A 20,737-nucleotide genomic window follows, 5' to 3' on the forward strand; every position below is an offset into this window, starting at 1 on the left:
TTGCAGATTCATCTAGGGTAGCTTGATATTATAATATTGACGATATATGGTTATTACCTACCACTCAAACATTGAATTGAAGTATCATATAGATTCTGTAAAACGGGAACCAATAGACTAGGCTACTATAATGACGCTGGCTTGTAAACGTGAGCATCGCGATCATTTGGCGTTTGAAAAAAATAAAACCCATGAAATTATATTCATTTGACATGCTGAAACATATGCCACTGTACCTGAGATGAAGACATTTCACACGCGACGCAAGCAGAACACCTGCATGTGAACTCCGGCAGAGTTCAGGGCTATCATAGTTGTCATGTCAATAAATGCACGTGCGATGCATCCCCTGATGTAGAATGACAGTTTACGACAGTAGTAGAGGACAATAATGTTTCTCAACTGTAGGGGGACCCCGAGAGCAAAAACCTACCTAGTGCTGCTTTAAGTATAGCCAATTTAAGTTTGGAAACAATATGTTATGCATTTATAATGTCACGAGTACTATTTATCTAACAGTTTGAATGTTTTTTTCATACATATAAATATATAGGTCCCTCATAAAAGATTAATCCTATTTGGGGGTCCTTGGCATCATAAAGTTTGAAAACCTCTGAGCTAGATCTATATTAGACATGGTAAAACATGGTACTTGCAGTAAAACAAGACGAGATTTAAACAATAAGACTAACTGTGTTGAGCTATGATTCGTTTTCTGTCGATGAATGTCTCCAAACAGTTGCTCACATGTCTAATAAAACACATGATATAATAAAGCGTCTTTGGTGTTTGTTTGTTTTTTAATTGGAGGGTAACACGAGTATTGTGTCATTGATTCTTGGAAACATTTGGGATAATGTAAGTACACAAGTCAACAAAATATATAACATCGTTCTAGTGGATATTTTAATTAAAAAAAAATCTTACATATTGTGCTTTTAATCCTTGGGGGCTAATTTTATTTATACACAAAGTGCAAATAGCGTGCCTTGTTAGCAAGTGCTTATCGCACTACTCAGCCTAACAATGCCTGTTTGGGAAAAACAAGGTTAAAAAAATAACAGGCATGCCACAATGTTTTCAGTGGCGTAGTCAGTAAAACATAAGGCTTAAAAATCTCGGTTTTGATGCGATCGACCCGGGTTTGAATGCGCCTTTTGAAGAGCTCGCTCTTTTCCCATCACATATCACATCGGAAAGGCATTTACTTTCAATAAGCATTAAGAAAATGTTCTAAAAATGGAAAAAGTGCCTAACGAAATGTTTAATAAAAATAAAAGCATTTAATTATAGGTGTAGGGAGGGCTTTTATTGTCCCATTAAGTGGCATCCATTTAATAATTTGAAATAAATATACTTTCAAACTTTATATACAGTATATACACTTTATTTTACTACGTTTGAATTGGAAAAAATAAAAATGGTCAGTGGGTAATAGGTATTTTTTCTTCTTGTTTAGCATCTTTTTCTTCCTTGTAAGCACTGCCATTTCATTCTGGACATTTAAACTACCATAAGAATGCCTTAGTTTGTGCTAAAACGCACTGTTATATAACTTAGTACATATTATTAAGACATTATTATGGAAGCTTGTTTCTGCCACTGAAAAAAAAATAATTCTTTCAATTCTTACATTTTTCTCACAATTCTGAATTTTTGCAATTGTGACTGTTTTTTTTTTCTTCTCGATTTTCTGACATTTTGCAATTCCGACTTTTTGTTCTCACAATTGTGACTTTTTTGCAGAGCTCGCTCTTCTTTCTTTTCCCATCACATATCACATCGGAAAGGCATTTACATTCAATAAACATTAAGAAAATGTTCTAAAAATGGAAATAAAGTGCCTAACGAAATGTTTAATAAAAATAAAAGCATTTATTGGGTAGTTGTAGGTGTAGGGAGGGCTTTTATTGCCCCATTAAGTGGCATCCATTTTAATAATTGTATATAATAATATAATATAATAATTTACACTCTATGTTATTATTGCATCCTGTTAATGTACAACAATACTGAGGTGCAAATATTTATGTATCTGTCAAAATAAAGTATAAATTGCATCTAATTACTATTTACACATATTGCACAGAACTCCTTTTACATGGCGTAAATAGAATATATCACTATTTTCACTAAGTGTAAATATCATCTATGTTGTTTGAAAATGTTATTTTCACTTTCACTGCCTAATTTATTACTTCAATGAAAAATACTTCTAAATCTTTTATTAATCTTACTTAAATGTTAATTTCAACATTTCTTAATACATTATCAAAATCAAAAGCTGTCTCAGTTAATACTATTTAATGGACCTGAGAGAACATGAACTAACACTGAATAGCTATTTTTAATACAAAAGATATAAAATAAAAACTGTAACAAATGCATTGCATATTATTCTAAACTTTTGAATTTAACAACATTATTTAAGTATTAAGTATTTTACAAAACCAAAGCAAATTTGAAATAAAATCATTACATATGTGGATTAACTGATTACTTTTAATAAAGTTTTTGAGAAAACATCACCCTAAATAAAGTGGCTTATATTCTTAGAAGTCAAAATACTGTTTTAACACCTTTTTTACTTATAAATAAATTCTACTAGATTAATTTATTAATAAATCCACACTAATTAAATAGCGGTAATCAATAACGCTTTCTAGAATAACAAAACAAAAAAATTTATATAAATGTTCTTACCACGTTGCCAGTTGAAAGTATAACAGGATAAGATTTGAGGGGAATGGGGTAACACTCCATGGCCATGAATACTGTGTTTATCACGATGCAAATAGTGATAAACAGATCTGCAAAGGGGTCCATGACAACCATGTGGACGATCTTCTTTATCCTCAGCCATGTGGGATTGCAATCCCAGATCAGATAATTCTCTGCAAACTCGAACCAGCGCTCCACACACTTCTGTTTCCAGACCTCCATTGCTGCCATGTTAAATAATACATGAAGACAACAGTCAAACATTTGGACAAACCGAACAAAAACTAATGAGCAAATAGGCACTTCATCAAAAGAATAGTTCAAACAAAAAGGGAACAAATCCATACAATGAAAACTGAGGCTGGCCAACTTCAAAATGACTAATATATTCACCTTTAACTCTCGGTCTATTCCTCACACAAAGCTGTGTGAATATGTCATATATATTTTTTTAGTTCTTAAACTATTGTCAACCTCAGTCACTTTGTATTATATTGATAAGATTGGTAAAGATACTCTTAAAATTCAACTTGGATTGAAGTAGCGTACTACAGTTTTGGAACAACATGGGGTTGAGTAAATGATGACAATCGTGAACTATTTCTTAAAAAAGTACAGGAAAAAAAATCAAACTAATAAGCCTCACATTCAGTTTCTTGTAAGTGTGTTCAGCATTTAGTGTTCCTTACGGTCAAAATGGTTGTTGCTGACACTTGCTACACTCAAAGCTCTCTGTTTCGCTGATTGGTCATGTCGATAAGTCACTGAAAAGCACCGTGAACGTCTGTGTTCTTCCTCTGCGTCAAACTGTAAAGAGATCCAATCATCAGCAAATGCAGAAACAAATCTTACAGTGTTTGCAAAGCAGCATAATGTTGCTACGCATCAATCATCCCGGTTAACTTCTAAGACAAAGTCAATTCAAATGTATTCAGACAAACCGTAAAACATCCCGGGTTGATATTTGACAAGATATGTTGCTTATACAAAAAACAAGAACAGAAATTTGAATTTAACTTGTTATTAATGAAAAACTTTCAAACTTTATATTTTTTCTTCCTTGTAAGCACTGCCATTTCATTCTGGACATTTAAACTACCATAAGAATGCCTTAGTTTGTGCTAAATATCACTATTATATAACTTAGTACATATTATTAAGACATTATTATGGAAGCTTGTTTCTGCCACTGAAAAAAATATATTCTTGCAATTCTCAAATTTTTCTCACAATTCTGACAATTTGCAATTTTTTACTATTTTCTCGCAATTGTGTTTATCTTACAATTCTGAATTTTTCTCGCAATTCTGACTTTTGTGTTTCCTCACAATTGTGACTTTTGTTCCTCACAATTGTGACTTTTTTCCTCAAAATTGTGACTGTTCTCCTCAATATTTTGACTTTTTTCCTCACAATTGTGACTTTTTTCTCGCAATTCTGAAACATTCTCTCACAATTCTGACATTTTGTTCTCATAATTGGGTTTCTTTTACAATTCTGACTTTCTTGCAATTTCCTCACAATTGTGTCTTTTTTCCTCACAATTGTGACTTTTTCCTCACAATTGTGTATTTTTTCCTCAAAATTGTGACTTTTTCCCTCACAGTTGTGACTTTCTCAAATTTGGACTTTTTCTCAAATTTTTGACTTTTTTCCGCACAATTCTGAAAATTGGTCTCGCAATTATGAGAAAAAAAAGTCAGAATTCTGAGATGTGAACTGACAATTGCGAGAATAAAACTAATTTTTAATTCAGTGGCGGAAACAAGCTTTCATACATTATAAATGTTCATATAATACAACAAAAAATATATCTATATATTTGACATTATGTGGAATAACACACTTTAAATACATGCTTCAACATGCTTTGACGAAAAAAAAATGCAGGAAATAAGGTGCATTTTGCTTTTTTATACAATTAATTGATTCATTAATTAATACATTGAACAAGTAATTGGCTAATTAACTGATTCGCAACTTGATTATTTTGCAGGCTCATGCAGAATCTGCGCAAAAGTATCTTTCTGCAAAATCAGAAAGCAGATAATTTAAAAAGTTCTGAACATCCCTGCCCGTTTGTTTGCAAATATTTTGTTGTTTTTCCATATACAGCGGTGCAGGTATGACATCACTTTGTAGGTAAAGCGCGGAAGCAAGTTAGCATTTAAACACTTCCGGTTCCCTAATCCCAAAGGCAATGGATTTTTAAAATGGGATTTTGGTGAAGCGACTGAAATAAGGTCTGTGGTGAACACGAGCTCAAGACACTTTTGCGTTTTATTCTACGATATAAAATACATCAGTATTACCCCACTCGTGACTTTTTGAAGCTGTTACGTGTCTTGAAAAAGGCAGTTGCTAAATGTCCACTTTTACAGCCTCGTTATGCTCATAATTGTGCTCTTATAAACTAGTTTAACTCAACCGTTCTGGGAAAATGTTTTAGGTGACGTCGAGCGACTGAGGTGTAGTCCGTTTATAGCCTGCCTTTAGCTTTTTACTTCTGGCGACTGCATTTAGGCTTCAAAATTAATACAAGTTGTGTTCATCTGTGATAATTATCTTGATGGACAAAACGTGTAAGTATCATTGATCACAGAGCTTGTTTTTTGTGATAATCCAAAAGCCAATGAGAAAATCCTATTGGGTTTGCATTGAGGGAACCAGTGCGATGCCGGTTGGTCTACAAAGTCACGTCATACCTGCACCACTCTATTCAAATCCAGCCTGCAGGATTCTGCAGATTATCACCCAAAATCAGCTCAAAACATGTGAAAAAGAGTACACAGATAGCATTATAATAAAAAAAGTGCAATTTAAAACCAAGCATCATAAGCAGGAAAAGAAATCCACAGCACAGCACACACAGCAGGTCACAGGCCATGCAATGTTCGTGCGCTGTTAGTTCTTTCCCTTACACAACTTTCATCAAACGTGGCTCTTTTTTTGGACACTTCGGGCGTCAGGATTGCAGGGGGGGAGTTGGGTGACGAGGCTCCGCCGGACACCGTCACCATGCCATTGCTGTCGACCACATACCGCGCTTTTCCGTTAGACGGCAACAGTATACGTGGCGTCAGACTGCTTTTGCTAAGAGTGCTGTGAAGACGATCGGATCGAGGGGGTAGAAACAGAGAGCCTCTCCGGCTGCCCGTCTCATCAAACATGCTTTGCTCGTCGTCGGCGTAGTTGTTTTCAGAATGCACACGTCCGCGGAAGCTGAAGACGCTACCTTTGCTGCCCCGACGTGGGGAGAGGATTGACCCCTGAAAACTCAGGGGGGACTGAGGAGACAAACAAGCTTTACAAACACACTGACAAACAAATCAAGAAATCTGAGGATATTGAGTCCACTACAAGGGTTTAAATACTGTTTCCATGGTAAAGCAATATCCAACTCGCATTAATTTTGAGTGTTTAAGTTTTCAAATGATACATCATTTATGATGATTACTAAAGCTTATTCAAGTGAACCACACTAACAGAGAAATCGCACCAGGGTTTGTTTTAATCAAACCAGTGTGAACACACTCTAAACTATGTGAACACACCCTAAACCAGTGTGAACACACCCTAAACCAGAACACACCCATCCTAAACTAGAGTGAACACACCCTAAACTACTGTGAACACACCCTAAACCAGTGTGAACACACCCTAAACTATGTGAACACACCCTAAACCAGTGTGAACACACCCTAAACTAGAGTGAACACACCCTAAACCAGTGTGAACACACTCTTAACTACTGTGAACACACCCTAAACCAGTGTGAACACACCCTAAACTAGAGTGAACACACCCTAAACCAGTGTGAACACACTCTTAACTACTGTGAACACACCCTAAACCAGTGTGAACACACCCTAAACTACTGTGAACACACCCTAAACCAGTGTGAACACACTCTAAACTACTGTGAACACACCCTAAACCAGTGTGAACACACCCTAAACTACTGTGAACACACCCTAAACCAGTGTGAACACACCCTAAACCAGTGTGAACACACCCTAAACTACTGTGAACACACCCTAAACCAGTGTGAACACACCCTAAACTACTGTGAACACACCCTAAACCAGTGTGAACACACTCTAAACTACTGTGAACACACCCTAAACCAGTGTGAACACACCCTAAACTACTGTGAACACACCCTAAACCAGTGTGAACACACCCTAAACTACTGTGAACACACCCTAAACCAGTGTGAACACACTCTAAACTACTGTGAACACACCCTAAACTAGAGTGAACACACCCTAAACCAGTGTGAACACACCCTAAACTACTGTGAACACACCCTAAACTACTGTGAACACACCTTAAACCAGTGTGAACACACTCTAAACTACTGTGAACACACCCTAAACCAGTGTGAACACACCCTAAACTACTGTGAACACACCCTAAACCAGTGTGAACACACCCTAAACTACTGTGAACACACCCTAAACCAGTGTGAACACACTCTAAACTACTGTGAACACACCCTAAACTAGAGTGAACACACCCTAAACTACTGTGAACACACCCTAAACCAGTGTGAACACACCCTAAACTACTGTGAACACACCCTAAACCAGTGTGAACACACCCTAAACTACTGTGAACACACCCTAAACCAGTGTGAACACACTCTAAACTACTGTGAACACACCCTAAACTAGAGTGAACACACCCTAAACTACTGTGAACACACCCTAAACCAGTGTGAACACACTCTAAACTACTGTGAACACACCCTAAACCAGTGTGAACACACCCTAAACTACTGTGAACACACCCTAAACCAGTGTGAACACACTAAACTACTGTGAACACAACCTAAACTAGAGTGAACACACCCTAAACTACTGTGAACACACCCTAAACCAGTGTGAACACACCCTAAACTACTGTGAACACACCCTAAACTACTGTGAACACACCCTAAACCAGTGTGAACACACTCTAAACTACTGTGAACGCACCCTAAACCAGTGTGAACACACCCTAAACTACTGTGAACACACCCTAAACCAGTGTGAACACACCCTAAACTACTGTGAACACACCCTAAACTAGAGTGAACACACCCTAAACTACTGTGAACACACCCTAAACCAGTGTGAACACACTCTAAACTACTGTGAACACACCCTAAACCAGTGTGAACACACCCTAAACTACTGTGAACACACCCTAAACCAGTGTGAACACACTCTAAACTACTGTGAACACACCCTAAACTAGAGTGAACACACCCTAAAATACTGTGAACACACCCTAAACCAGTGTGAACACCCCCTAAACTACTGTGAACACACCCTAAACTAGAGTGAACGCACCCTAAACTACTGTGAACACACCCTAAACCAGTGTGAACACACTCTAAACTACTGTGAACACACCCTAAACCAGTGTGAACACACCCTAAACTACTGTGAACACACCCTAAACCAGTGTGAACACACTCTAAACTACTGTGAACACACCCTAAACTAGAGTGAACACACCCTAAACCAGTGTGAACACAACCTAAACTACTGTGAACACACCCTAAACTAGAGTGAACACACCCTAAACCAGTGTGAACACAACCTAAACTACTGTGAACACACCCTAAACTAGAGTGAACACACCCTAAACCAGTGTGAACACAACCTAAACTACTGTGAACTAGGGCTGCACGATTTTGAGAAAAAACCTAATTGCGTTTTTTCTGACAAATATTGCGATTCCGGTGCGATTTTCGATTTTTGCGTTCGATACTTTTAAGTGCATAAAACCTAAAATTATGAATAAAATATGTTGTTACTTTTACGACACAGAGGGTTAAATAAACTACATACATAGTGATTGAGGTAATGAGATTGTTTGATGCTTCGTGATTATTAAATACCTGAACCTAAATACCAAAGAATAAGACGACATAATGGAAATTAACTTAACCACTTGGTCATTTATTTTGTTTTTAAATTTAACAATCTTTAACAATCCACTTTTTGTGCATGCATCATATTGCTGTCGGTGGTGATTTTTAAGATGCTGGTATAGATTGGTAGTGTTTCCTCTGGATCTGGCCACGGCACGTTGACATATTTTACATTTAGCACTCTTTTGCTCCACGTCGTTCTTCGCGAATCCAAAACAAGTCCAAACAGCTGAAGTACCACCCTTCTTGTTAACCAAGTGCTCCGCTTCCTCTCCAGTCACCGAAGAGGTGCCTTCGGCCATTTCTGCGCAGTTACAAGCTTTTTCTATTGGCACAATTCGAGGTACACGACACGTTGTGTGTTAGCTGCTTTGCTGCTGACAGAAAGCCGCCCGCCGCGCCCGGTGCATTGCATCATACAACCTTGTTTCCATTGCCCTTTCTAATTGGCCAGCAAGCCAGGAACGTGAGATTCGACCATTTTGATTGGCTAATAGGTTTGTCACTCAAATGTCAGAGGCGGGGGAAAAAACCTCAGACTCCTGAGGTTAGGTTATTGCGGGAGTTAAAACCTCAATATCGATGCGATAAAGGTTAATCGTGCAGCCCTACTGTGAACACACCCTAAACCAGTGTGAACACACCCTAAACCAGTGTGAACACACCCTCAACTAGTGTGAACACACCCTAAACTACTGTGAACACACCCTAAACTACTGTGAACACACCCTAAACTAGAGTGAACACACCCTAAACTACTGTGAACACACCCTAAACCAGTGTGAACACACTCTAAACTACTGTGAACACACCCTAAACCAGTGTGAACACACCCTAAACTACTGTGAACACACCCTAAACCAGTGTGAACACACTCTAAACTACTGTGAACACAACCTAAACTAGAGTGAACACACCCTAAACTACTGTGAACACACCCTAAACCAGTGTGAACACACCCTAAACTACTGTGAACACACCCTAAACTACTGTGAACACACCCTAAACCAGTGTGAACACACTCTAAACTACTGTGAACGCACCCTAAACCAGTGTGAACACACCCTAAACTACTGTGAACACACCCTAAACCAGTGTGAACACACCCTAAACTACTGTGAACACACCCTAAACTAGAGTGAACACACCCTAAACTACTGTGAACACACCCTAAACCAGTGTGAACACACTCTAAACTACTGTGAACACACCCTAAACCAGTGTGAACACACCCTAAACTACTGTGAACACACCCTAAACCAGTGTGAACACACTCTAAACTACTGTGAACACACCCTAAACTAGAGTGAACACACCCTAAACTACTGTGAACACACCCTAAACCAGTGTGAACACACCCTAAACTACTGTGAACACACCCTAAACTACTGTGAACACACCCTAAACCAGTGTGAACACACTCTAAACTACTGTGAACGCACCCTAAACCAGTGTGAACACACCCTAAACTACTGTGAACACACCCTAAACCAGTGTGAACACACCCTAAACTACTGTGAACACACCCTAAACTAGAGTGAACGCACCCTAAACTACTGTGAACACACCCTAAACCAGTGTGAACACACTCTAAACTACTGTGAACACACCCTAAACCAGTGTGAACACACCCTAAACTACTGTGAACACACCCTAAACCAGTGTGAACACACTCTAAACTACTGTGAACACACCCTAAACTAGAGTGAACACACCCTAAACCAGTGTGAACACAACCTAAACTACTGTGAACACACCCTAAACTAGAGTGAACACACCCTAAACCAGTGTGAACACAACCTAAACTACTGTGAACACACCCTAAACTAGAGTGAACACACCCTAAACCAGTGTGAACACAACCTAAACTACTGTGAACTAGGGCTGCACGATTTTGAGAAAAAACCTAATTGCGTTTTTTCTGACAAATATTGCGATTCCGGTGCGATTTTCGATTTTTGCGTTCGATACTTTTAAGTGCATAAAACCTAAAATTATGAATAAAATATGTTGTTACTTTTACGACACAGAGGGTTAAATAAACTACATACATAGTGATTGAGGTAATGAGATTGTTTGATGCTTCGTGATTATTAAATACCTGAACCTAAATACCAAAGAATAAGACGACATAATGGAAATTAACTTAACCACTTGGTCATTTATTTTGTTTTTAAATTTAACAATCTTTAACAATCCACTTTTTGTGCATGCATCATATTGCTGTCGGTGGTGATTTTTAAGATGCTGGTATAGATTGGTAGTGTTTCCTCTGGATCTGGCCACGGCACGTTGACATATTTTACATTTAGCACTCTTTTGCTCCACGTCGTTCTTCGCGAATCCAAAACAAGTCCAAACAGCTGAAGTACCACCCTTCTTGTTAACCAAGTGCTCCGCTTCCTCTCCAGTCACCGAAGAGGTGCCTTCGGCCATTTCTGCGCAGTTACAAGCTTTTTCTATTGGCACAATTCGAGGTACACGACACGTTGTGTGTTAGCTGCTTTGCTGCTGACAGAAAGCCGCCCGCCGCGCCCGGTGCATTGCATCATACAACCTTGTTTCCATTGCCCTTTCTAATTGGCCAGCAAGCCAGGAACGTGAGATTCGACCATTTTGATTGGCTAATAGGTTTGTCACTCAAATGTCAGAGGCGGGGGAAAAAACCTCAGACTCCTGAGGTTAGGTTATTGCGGGAGTTAAAACCTCAATATCGATGCGATAAAGGTTAATCGTGCAGCCCTACTGTGAACACACCCTAAACCAGTGTGAACACACCCTAAACCAGTGTGAACACACCCTCAACTAGTGTGAACACACCCTAAACTACTGTGAACACACCCTAAACTACTGTGAACACACCCTAAACTACTGTGAACACACCCTAAACCAGTGTGAACACACCCTAAACTACTGTGAACACACCCTAAACCAGTGTGAACACACCCTAAACCAGTGTGAACACACCCTCAACTAGTGTGAACACACCCTAAACTACTGTGAACACACCCTAAACTACTGTGAACACACCCTAAACTACTGTGAACGCACCCTAAACCAGTGTGAACACAACCTAAACTACTGTGAACACACCCTAAACCAGTGTGAACACACCCTAAACCAGTGTGAACACACCCTCAACTAGTGTGAACACACTCTAAACTAGTGTGAACACACCCTAAACTACTGTGAACACACCATAAACCAGTGGGAACACACTCTAAACTAATCTATCTATCTATCTACCCGCCCGTCCTTCTTTCTTTGTTTGTTTCTTTCTTTTTTTCCTTCCTTGTTTCTTTCTTTCTTTCAATCAATCTGTATGTTTATCCATCCATCCATCCATCCATCCATCCATCCATACATCCATCCGTCTTTCTTTCTGTTTATCCATCTAACCATCCGCCCTTCCATCTATCTATCTATCTATCTATCTATCTATCTATCTATCTATCTATCTATCTATCTATCTATCTATCTATCTATCTATCTATCTATCTATCTATCTATCTATCTATCTATCTATCTATCTATCTATCTATCTATCTATCTATCTATCTATCTATCTATCTATCTATCTATCTATCTATCTAACACAGAAGACATCAGTGTTTCCTTACTGTAAGAAAGTAATTAAATTAAAACATCAAATGACAGTGAGATATTTCTAACCTGATGTGGAGACGTGTAAGTCCTTTCACGCGAGCGCCGAATGTTTCCATCGGTTGGAAAACGGAAGCTGGGCTTTCTATCGTTTCCCTCTCTCGCCGAATCCTCCTCTTTCTCTCCTTCCCCCTGACGCTTTCTCTTTTTCCTGTGGTTTCGTCGTTCTTTGGCACTTTTGGAGCTCAGTTTGGAGGCGTCCGAGGAACTGTCAGTTTTTTCTCCACTGAGCCCATCACACTTGGACGCTTCAGCCGCAGCCTGTCAATCAATCACATGACAGACCGTCATTATACTTACGCAACAGTTTGCAAAGGTTTCATGCATTTACATTTATTTATTTGGCAGAAGCTTTGAAGTTTTTTTTTAGCGGTTCCTGCATTCCCTGGCAATTGAACCCATGACCTTGGAAAAAACTGAAAAAAAGCATGCATTTCATGACCTGTTTAACTCTGAACACCCAACAGACCTGAGCTTCCGCTTCCTGTCTCATGAGCTGCTCAAGCATGGCGCTAAACTCTTCCTCTTTCTTCAAAGCCTCATCAATAGTGGCTTGGTTCTGCTCGTCATATGCCATGGCCACCACAGCCAGGATCAGGTTCACCAGGTAGAAGGATCCCAAGAAAATGACCAGCACGAAAAAAATCATGTATGTTTTTCCTGCGGCTCGAAGAGTCTGTAATAAAAGTCCACGATTAGTGCAGGAGAAACTCTGGAAGCTATTCATGTCGTTTCAAACCGGTACGATTACAGTGACAGTGGATGAGAACTTAAGCTGTCAAGCTCCATAAATAAAATTTAAAAAAAATACCACAAAATAGTCTAATTTGAAATTTCAGAGGAAGAGGAGGAGAAGAAACTGCATGAACATTTTAGGGTGATGAATTTCTCATGAAACATTAGATCATGAAGAACAAGATTTTCAGGGAACAACAACTTTTCAGTCTGTTCCTCATACCAGCAATGTTGTATTGCATTAGTAGATTTGATAAAAATCATATGACTACTTTCATGGTGGGATTTTTTTTGTCCTTTTTGAAGCTTTACAGCCCTATACCTCATCCACTTTTATTGTATGGAAATCAGCTTGGATATTGTGCAAAACATTACCTTTTGTGTTCCATGAAACAAAAATAATCATACGAGTTTCCTCCAAGCACACACCTGTTGGTAAAGATTCTCCCAGTAGTCTTGAGTCATCAGTCTGAATAATGAAAGGAAGGCCCAGCCAAAGTTATCAAAACTTGTGTAACCATAATCCGGATTAGGACCTGCTTTCATACAGACAAATCCTTCTGGACAGTGCCTGAAATGATTGTCAAAAAACACAACTCAACATCATAAAACGTGCAATCTTGGTGAATGACATTTAAAAGGAAAGATACTGCAAACGTTTATGAAATCGTTCGATATCCAGGGGCCTCATTTAACAACGGTGCGTACGCACAGATCTGTGCGTAGTATTGAGTGCGTAAGAACAGTTTCACGCAAAGTGTGGGATTTACCAACTTGTACTTATACGTAGAAATGTGTGTAAATATAAGCAGACCTCGGAGCATGCTTACGCAGAGAATCTAGTGGTAGAATAGCGATACTACACATAAAAAAGCATTTAAGAGTGTCACAGTATGAATCTAAGGGTTAGTTCACCCAAAAATGAAAATTCTGTCATTAATTACTTACCCTCATGTCGTTCGACACCCGTCAGACCTCCGTTCATCTTCGGAACACAAATGAAGATATTTAAGTTGAAATCCGATGGTTCAGAAAGGCCTCCATTGGCACAATGCACTTTACACTCTCAAGACCCATAAAAGGTACTAAAGACGTCGTTACAAAGTCCATCTCACTACAGTGGTTCTACAATAACTTTATAAAGCGACAAGAATATTTTTTGTGCGCAAAAAACCCCCCTAAATAACGACTTATATAGTGATGACCGATTTCAAAACACTGCATCATGAAGCTTCGAAGCGTTATGAATCAGTGAGTCGATTCAGCAGTTTGGATCACCAAAGTCACGTGATTTCAGCAGTTTAATACGCGATCCGAATCATGATTCGACTCGCTGATTCATAACGCTTCGAAGCTTCATGATGCATTGCCATTGATTTCAACTAAAATATCTTCATTTGTGTTTCGAAGATGAACGGAGGTCTTACGGGTGTCGAACAACATGAGGGTAAGCAATTAATGACAGAATTTTCATTTTTGTGTGAACTAACCCTTCAAGCAATCTACATATGTCCTGTATTTCCTTTAATTATAAAACACTAATATATATATATATATATATATATATATATATATATATATATATATATATATATATATATATATATATATATATATATATATATATATATATATATATATATATATATATATATATATATGTATATATGTATATATGTATATATATATATGTATATATATATATATATATATATATATATATATATATATATATATATATATATATATATATATATATATCCACTCACCTAAAGGATTATTAGGAACACCTGTTCAACCAATCACATGGCAGTTGATTCAATGCATTTAGGGGTGTGGTCCTGGTCAAGACAATCTCCTGAACTCCAAACTGAATGTCAGAATGGGAAAGAAAGGTCATTTAAGCAATTTTGAGCGTGGCATGGTTGTTGGTGCCAGACGGGCCGGACTGAATATTTCACAATCTGCTCAGTTACTGGGATTTTCACGCACAACCATTTCTAGGGTTTACAAAGAATGGTGTGAAAAGGGAAAAACATCCAGTATGCGGCAGTCCTGTGGGCGAAAATGCCTTGTTGATGCTAGAGGTCAGAGGAGAATGGGCCGACTGATTCAAGCTAATGAAGAACAACTTTGACTGAAATAACCACTCGTTACAACCGAGGTATGCAGCAAAGCATTTGTGAAGCCACAACACGCACAACCTTGAGGCGGATGGGCTACCACAGCAGAAGACCGATTTCTGTTGAGACATTCAGATGGTAGAGTCAGAATTTGGCGTAAACAGAATGAGAACATGGATCCATCATGCCTTGTTACCACTGTGCAGGCTGGTGGTGGTGGTGTAATGGTGTGGGGGATGTTTTCTTGCCACACTTTAGACCCCTTAGTGCCAATTGGGCATGGCAACGGCCTACCTGAGCATTGTTTCTGACCATGTCCATCCCTTTATGACCACCATGTCCCCATCCTCTGATGGCTACTTCCAGCAGGATAATGCACCATGGCACAAAGCTCCAATCATTTCAAATTGGTTTCTTGAACATGACAATGAAGTTCACTGGACTAAAATGGCCCCCACAGTCACCAGATCTCAACCCAATAGAGCATCTTTGGGATGTGGTGGAACGGGAGCTTTGTGCCCTGGATGTGCATCCCACAAATCTCCATCAACTGCAAGATGCTCTCCTATCAATATGGGCCAATATTTCTAAAGAATGCTTTCAGCACCTTGTTGAATCAATGCCACGTAGAATTAAGGCAGTTCTGAAGGTGTATTAGTATGGTATTCCTAATAATCCTTTAGGTGAGTGTATATATACAGTATTTAGTAATTTTAAACACAATGCGTAATTGGTGTCAAACGCTATAAAAAACAGCTGTGACAAATGTTGGATGCAATCATTTCCTTGGACCCAACCTACAACCAGTTCCCTTACCTTGTTGAAATCCTCAACAAGCCGAAATAAAATGGGCTTTCAAGCTATCGCCAGATTCCCAAACATTATTGGATCCATAGACTGCATCCACATCGGCAGAAAAGCACCATCAACCAACAAATTTAATGATGTAAATAGAAAAGGGTTTCATTCGGTTAATGTGCAAATCATTTGTGTAAACGGATTTTCTTGTACTTAGGCACATTCAGTCGTAGGACGAAATATAGAAACTTTTCTACGCACTGTTGATAAATGAGGGCCCAGGTCTGTTTGCTTACCCAGCATCACTGCTTCTCCCACAGATCAGAGCGTCTTTCTTTCCTGGTTGGATATATTGGTTAGCTACAAAAAAGAGAGAATTCATAATAGATTATACAATGTGCATTAGTTGGTTTTTATTCTGTCCATAATAGGTCATTTCAAACCATATTTTTATATTTACAGATTTTCTCAGTCGCTTTGGTACATTTCTCGAATCATCCTGGACATTTGCAAAACAGTACGTGCATTTCTCAAAACAATTCGTACAAATAGCAAAACACCATGGATTACCTGCAAAAGCGTAAATGTGAATCTTGTCCAGTCTCTTGCAATCAAACTCCCACATACACTAAGGTGTAACCTACAATTTACAATAATTGTCATCAAAACTTTTGCCATAGTTTACATCAGAACATCCCTCCAGAGTACAGTTATATTGACAACATGACTAAGCAATTTGACTGTCTTATCCGTACACAATGACACAAGGACTCTGACATGTTCACTGACACAGATATTTACTTTTGAGAGATGAACTAAGGATTTTGAGCAAGAGACTGGCTTTTGCAGGTAATCCATGGTGTTTTGCTATTTGTACGAGTTGTTTTGAGAAATGCACGAGAAATGTACCAAAGCGACTGAGAAAATGTGTAAACCATTTTGCATGTAAAGACTTATGCTATGAACTAATGCCTAAATGTTGTGAGGGTGAGACTATTCAACAGAGACCCATTATAATACATTTTGATCAACATGACATAAGCAATTGATAATGTAGGAAACAGCAGAGAATTGTACATAATCATTTGCATGGATGTACCAAAGCATTTGCAACTTGTTCAAAGAAATGAGAAACTGCTTTTTTGATGTGCACGAGAGAAACAATGATGTGAAGATTGAACTGGTAGTTTTGAGAATTTCAATTCTGATCTGAGAAATGTACCAAAGCGACTGAGAAAAACTGTAATATTCTCCATTGGTCCATTTTTTTGCACCAAAAAACCCTCTTTTATTCAGTCAAACCAAAATTTACTCAGACACCTTCAACATTTTCTCACATTATCACAGTTTATTCGCTGCAGTTTAGAAAATGTAATAAAATATGACAAGAACTCCGAGTTAAACTGTGTCAGAACAAATTCATTGATAATGTCAGATAACTTTGATAGAAAGGTATGTAATGGGTTACAATCAACCAATCAGCTGTTAAATTTAAGTACACAATTAGAGAATACCAATTTAGGTCAACCAATGACCAAGCAAAGCTTAATTTTGTTCAGTCTGTGGTTTCAAAGGTCGCATTAGCAATTAAAGAAAAAGCACTTCAGCAAAACATGGTCAGGTCAAAGTGTCCCAATAATTTTGGTCCCAATATGTATCAATTTTACAAGTAGTCAACTGCATGAAGAATTTTTGGGTATAATATGTCACAGTTTACTTTATTTTGCTATCCTCACTTACATAAATTAACTATAGTGTCCTGCACCCACTAGTAAAAAATAATATCTGTTTTTTTAATAATTTAATATTCTCCTTTGGTCCATTTTTTGCTCCAATAAACTCTTTTATATTACCATTTTCCACCCTCTTTCTGACCCTTTGAATTAAACAGGATGTGTTTTACGCAGCAGGGACAAACCCCATGCAAATGAGGGAAATGTAAAAATACCAGTAAGATTTGTGTAAATATTAGAATAAAATGGAGTGTGGAATGTGGAAGGCATCACCCTCAACAAACAGCGCACCAGATTACCTCACTCCTGCATGATAGCTTTCCCCCATCCCGCTAAAGTACTTGCCAATGGATATCATATTCCCTCCCATGAGCAAGGAGGAATTCCTTTCTCTCAAACAGGTTTTTTATGGCTGGCGGTAATGCAAACGTCCATGATGCTAAATGATGACAGCTGGCTGTCTTACACAAACAATATTTCCTCAGATCGGTCACTTGAATATTGGACATGTCACTCTTCACTTGCTCTGGCCCTGATCAAAATGTTCCCCATATCACTGACAGTTTTCTGGTCTACTGTAACCTCTCTTCAGCTTAGAATTGGATTAGAATGCAAATTATCAGCCCTTCCTGAATTATGTGATACCCGTATTATTTGCAATAACTTGCCACATACAGCAGGGTCCGAGAGTCTGAGATCACATCAAAAATGTGAATTCAAAAGTTAATTTAAACTTAGAAATAAACTGAATGTTTTAAGATTTTAAAAAAGACAGAAAAGTTGTAATGTAAAATGAATAACATGAACGAATGATCGATAGAACAAACGAATGAACGAATGATCGATAGAACAAACAAATGATCGAATGATCGATAGAACAAACAAATGATCGATACGATAGAACAAACAAATGATCGATAGAACAAAAAATTATCAATAGAACAAACGAACGATCAATAGCACAAACAAATGATTGATAGAACAAACGAATGAACAATAGAATAAACAAATGAACGAATGATCGATAGAACAAACAAATGATCAATAGCACAAACAAATGATCGATAGAACAAACGAATGATCGATAGAACAAACAAATGAACGAATGATCGATAGAACAAACAAAGGATCAACAGAACAAACGAATGAACGAATGATCGATAGAACAAAAAAATTATCAATAGAACAATAAAATGATCGAATGATCGATAGAACAAACAAATGATCAATAGAACAAACAAATGATCAATAGCACAAACAAATGATCTATGGAACAAACATGATCGATAGAACAAACAAATGATCAATAGAACAAACGAATGATCGATAGAACAAACAAATGATCAATAGAACAAACAAATGATCGAATGATCGATAGAACAAACAAATGATCGATAGTACAAATGAATGATCGATAGAACAAACAAATGATCGAAGGATCGATAGAACAAACAAATGATCAATAGAACAAACAAATGATCGAATGATCGATAGAACAAACAAATGATCAATAGAACAAACGAATGATCAATAGCACAAACAAATGATCGATAGAACAAACGAATGACCGAATGATCAATAGACCAAATAAATGATCGAATGATCGATAGAACAAACGAATGAACGAATGATCAATAGAACAAACAAATGATCGATAGAACAAACAAATGATCGATAGAACAAATGAATGAATGGATGATCGATAGAACAAACAAATGATCAATAGAACAATCGAATGATCGATAGAACAAACAAATGATCAATAGAACAAACTAATTATCAATATCACAAATAAATGATCGATAGAACAAACGAATGAACGATAGAACAAACGAATGAACGAATGATCGATAGAACAAATAAATGATCAATAGCACAAACAAATGATCGATAGAACAAACGAATGATCAATAGAACAAACAAAGGATCGAATGATCGATAGAACAAACGAATGATCAATAGAACAAACAAAGGATCGAATGATCGATAGAACAAACGAATGATAAATAGAACAAACAAATGAATGAATGATTGATAGAACAAACAAATGATCAATAGAACAAACAAATTATCAAATTATCGATAGAACAAACAAATGATCGATAGAACAAACAAATCATCGATAGAACAAATGAATGATCAATAGAACAAACAAATGATCAATAGCACAAACAAATGATCAATAGAACAAACAAATGATCGATAGAACAAACGAATTATCGATAGAACAAACAAATGATCAATAGAACAAACAAATGATCAATACAACAAACAAATGATCGAATGATCGATAGAACAAACAAATGATCAATAGAACAAAAAATTATCGATAGAACAAAAAATGATCAATAGAACAAACGAATGATCAATAGCACAAACAAATTATCTATTGAACAAACATACGATCAATAGAATGATCGATAGAACAAACAAATGATCAACAGAACAAACGAATGATCGATAGAACAAACAAATGATCAATAGAACAAACAAATGATCGAATGATCGATAGAACAAATTAATGATCAATATAACAAACAAATGATCAATAGCACAAACAAATGATCGATAGAACAAACAAATGATCGATAGAACAAACAAATGATCAATAGAACAAACAAATGATCGAATGATCGATAGAACAAACAAATGATCAATAGAACAAACGAATGATCAATAGCACAAACAAATGATCGATAGAACAAACGAATGACCGAATGATCAATAGACCAAATAAATGATCGAATGATCGATAGAACAAACGAATGAACGAATGATCAATAGAACAAACAAATGATCGATAGAACAAACAAATGATCGATAGAACAAATGAATGAATGGATGATCGATAGAACAAACAAATGATCAATAGAACAATCGAATGATCGATAGAACAAACAAATGATCAATAGAACAAACTAATTATCAATATCACAAATAAATGATCGATAGAACAAACGAATGAACGATAGAACAAACGAATGAACGAATGATCGATAGAACAAATAAATGATCAATAGCACAAACAAATGATCGATAGA

At 37.3% G+C, this 20,737-nt stretch overlaps 1 protein-coding gene across 1 annotated transcript in view; it reads right to left on the bottom strand.

The window, feature by feature from the left end:
• Positions 1–20,737, bottom strand: part of scn1laa (sodium channel, voltage-gated, type I-like, alpha) — a gene marked incomplete at its 3' end in the record, with an annotated part of 75,340 nt that overhangs the window by 39,489 nt on the left and 15,114 nt on the right. The window contains 7 exon segments of the mRNA XM_079820723.1: positions 2,704–2,945; positions 3,411–3,528; positions 5,643–6,008; positions 12,317–12,568; positions 12,777–12,983; positions 13,472–13,613; positions 16,260–16,323. Coding sequence (XP_079676849.1) covers positions 2,704–2,945; positions 3,411–3,528; positions 5,643–6,008; positions 12,317–12,568; positions 12,777–12,983; positions 13,472–13,613; positions 16,260–16,323 — 1,391 coding nt within the window.

This window comes from Gobio gobio (assembly GCF_949357685.1).
Source record: "Gobio gobio genome assembly, chromosome: 7".
In the NCBI taxonomy this organism is placed as follows: Eukaryota; Metazoa; Chordata; class Actinopteri; order Cypriniformes; family Gobionidae; genus Gobio; species Gobio gobio.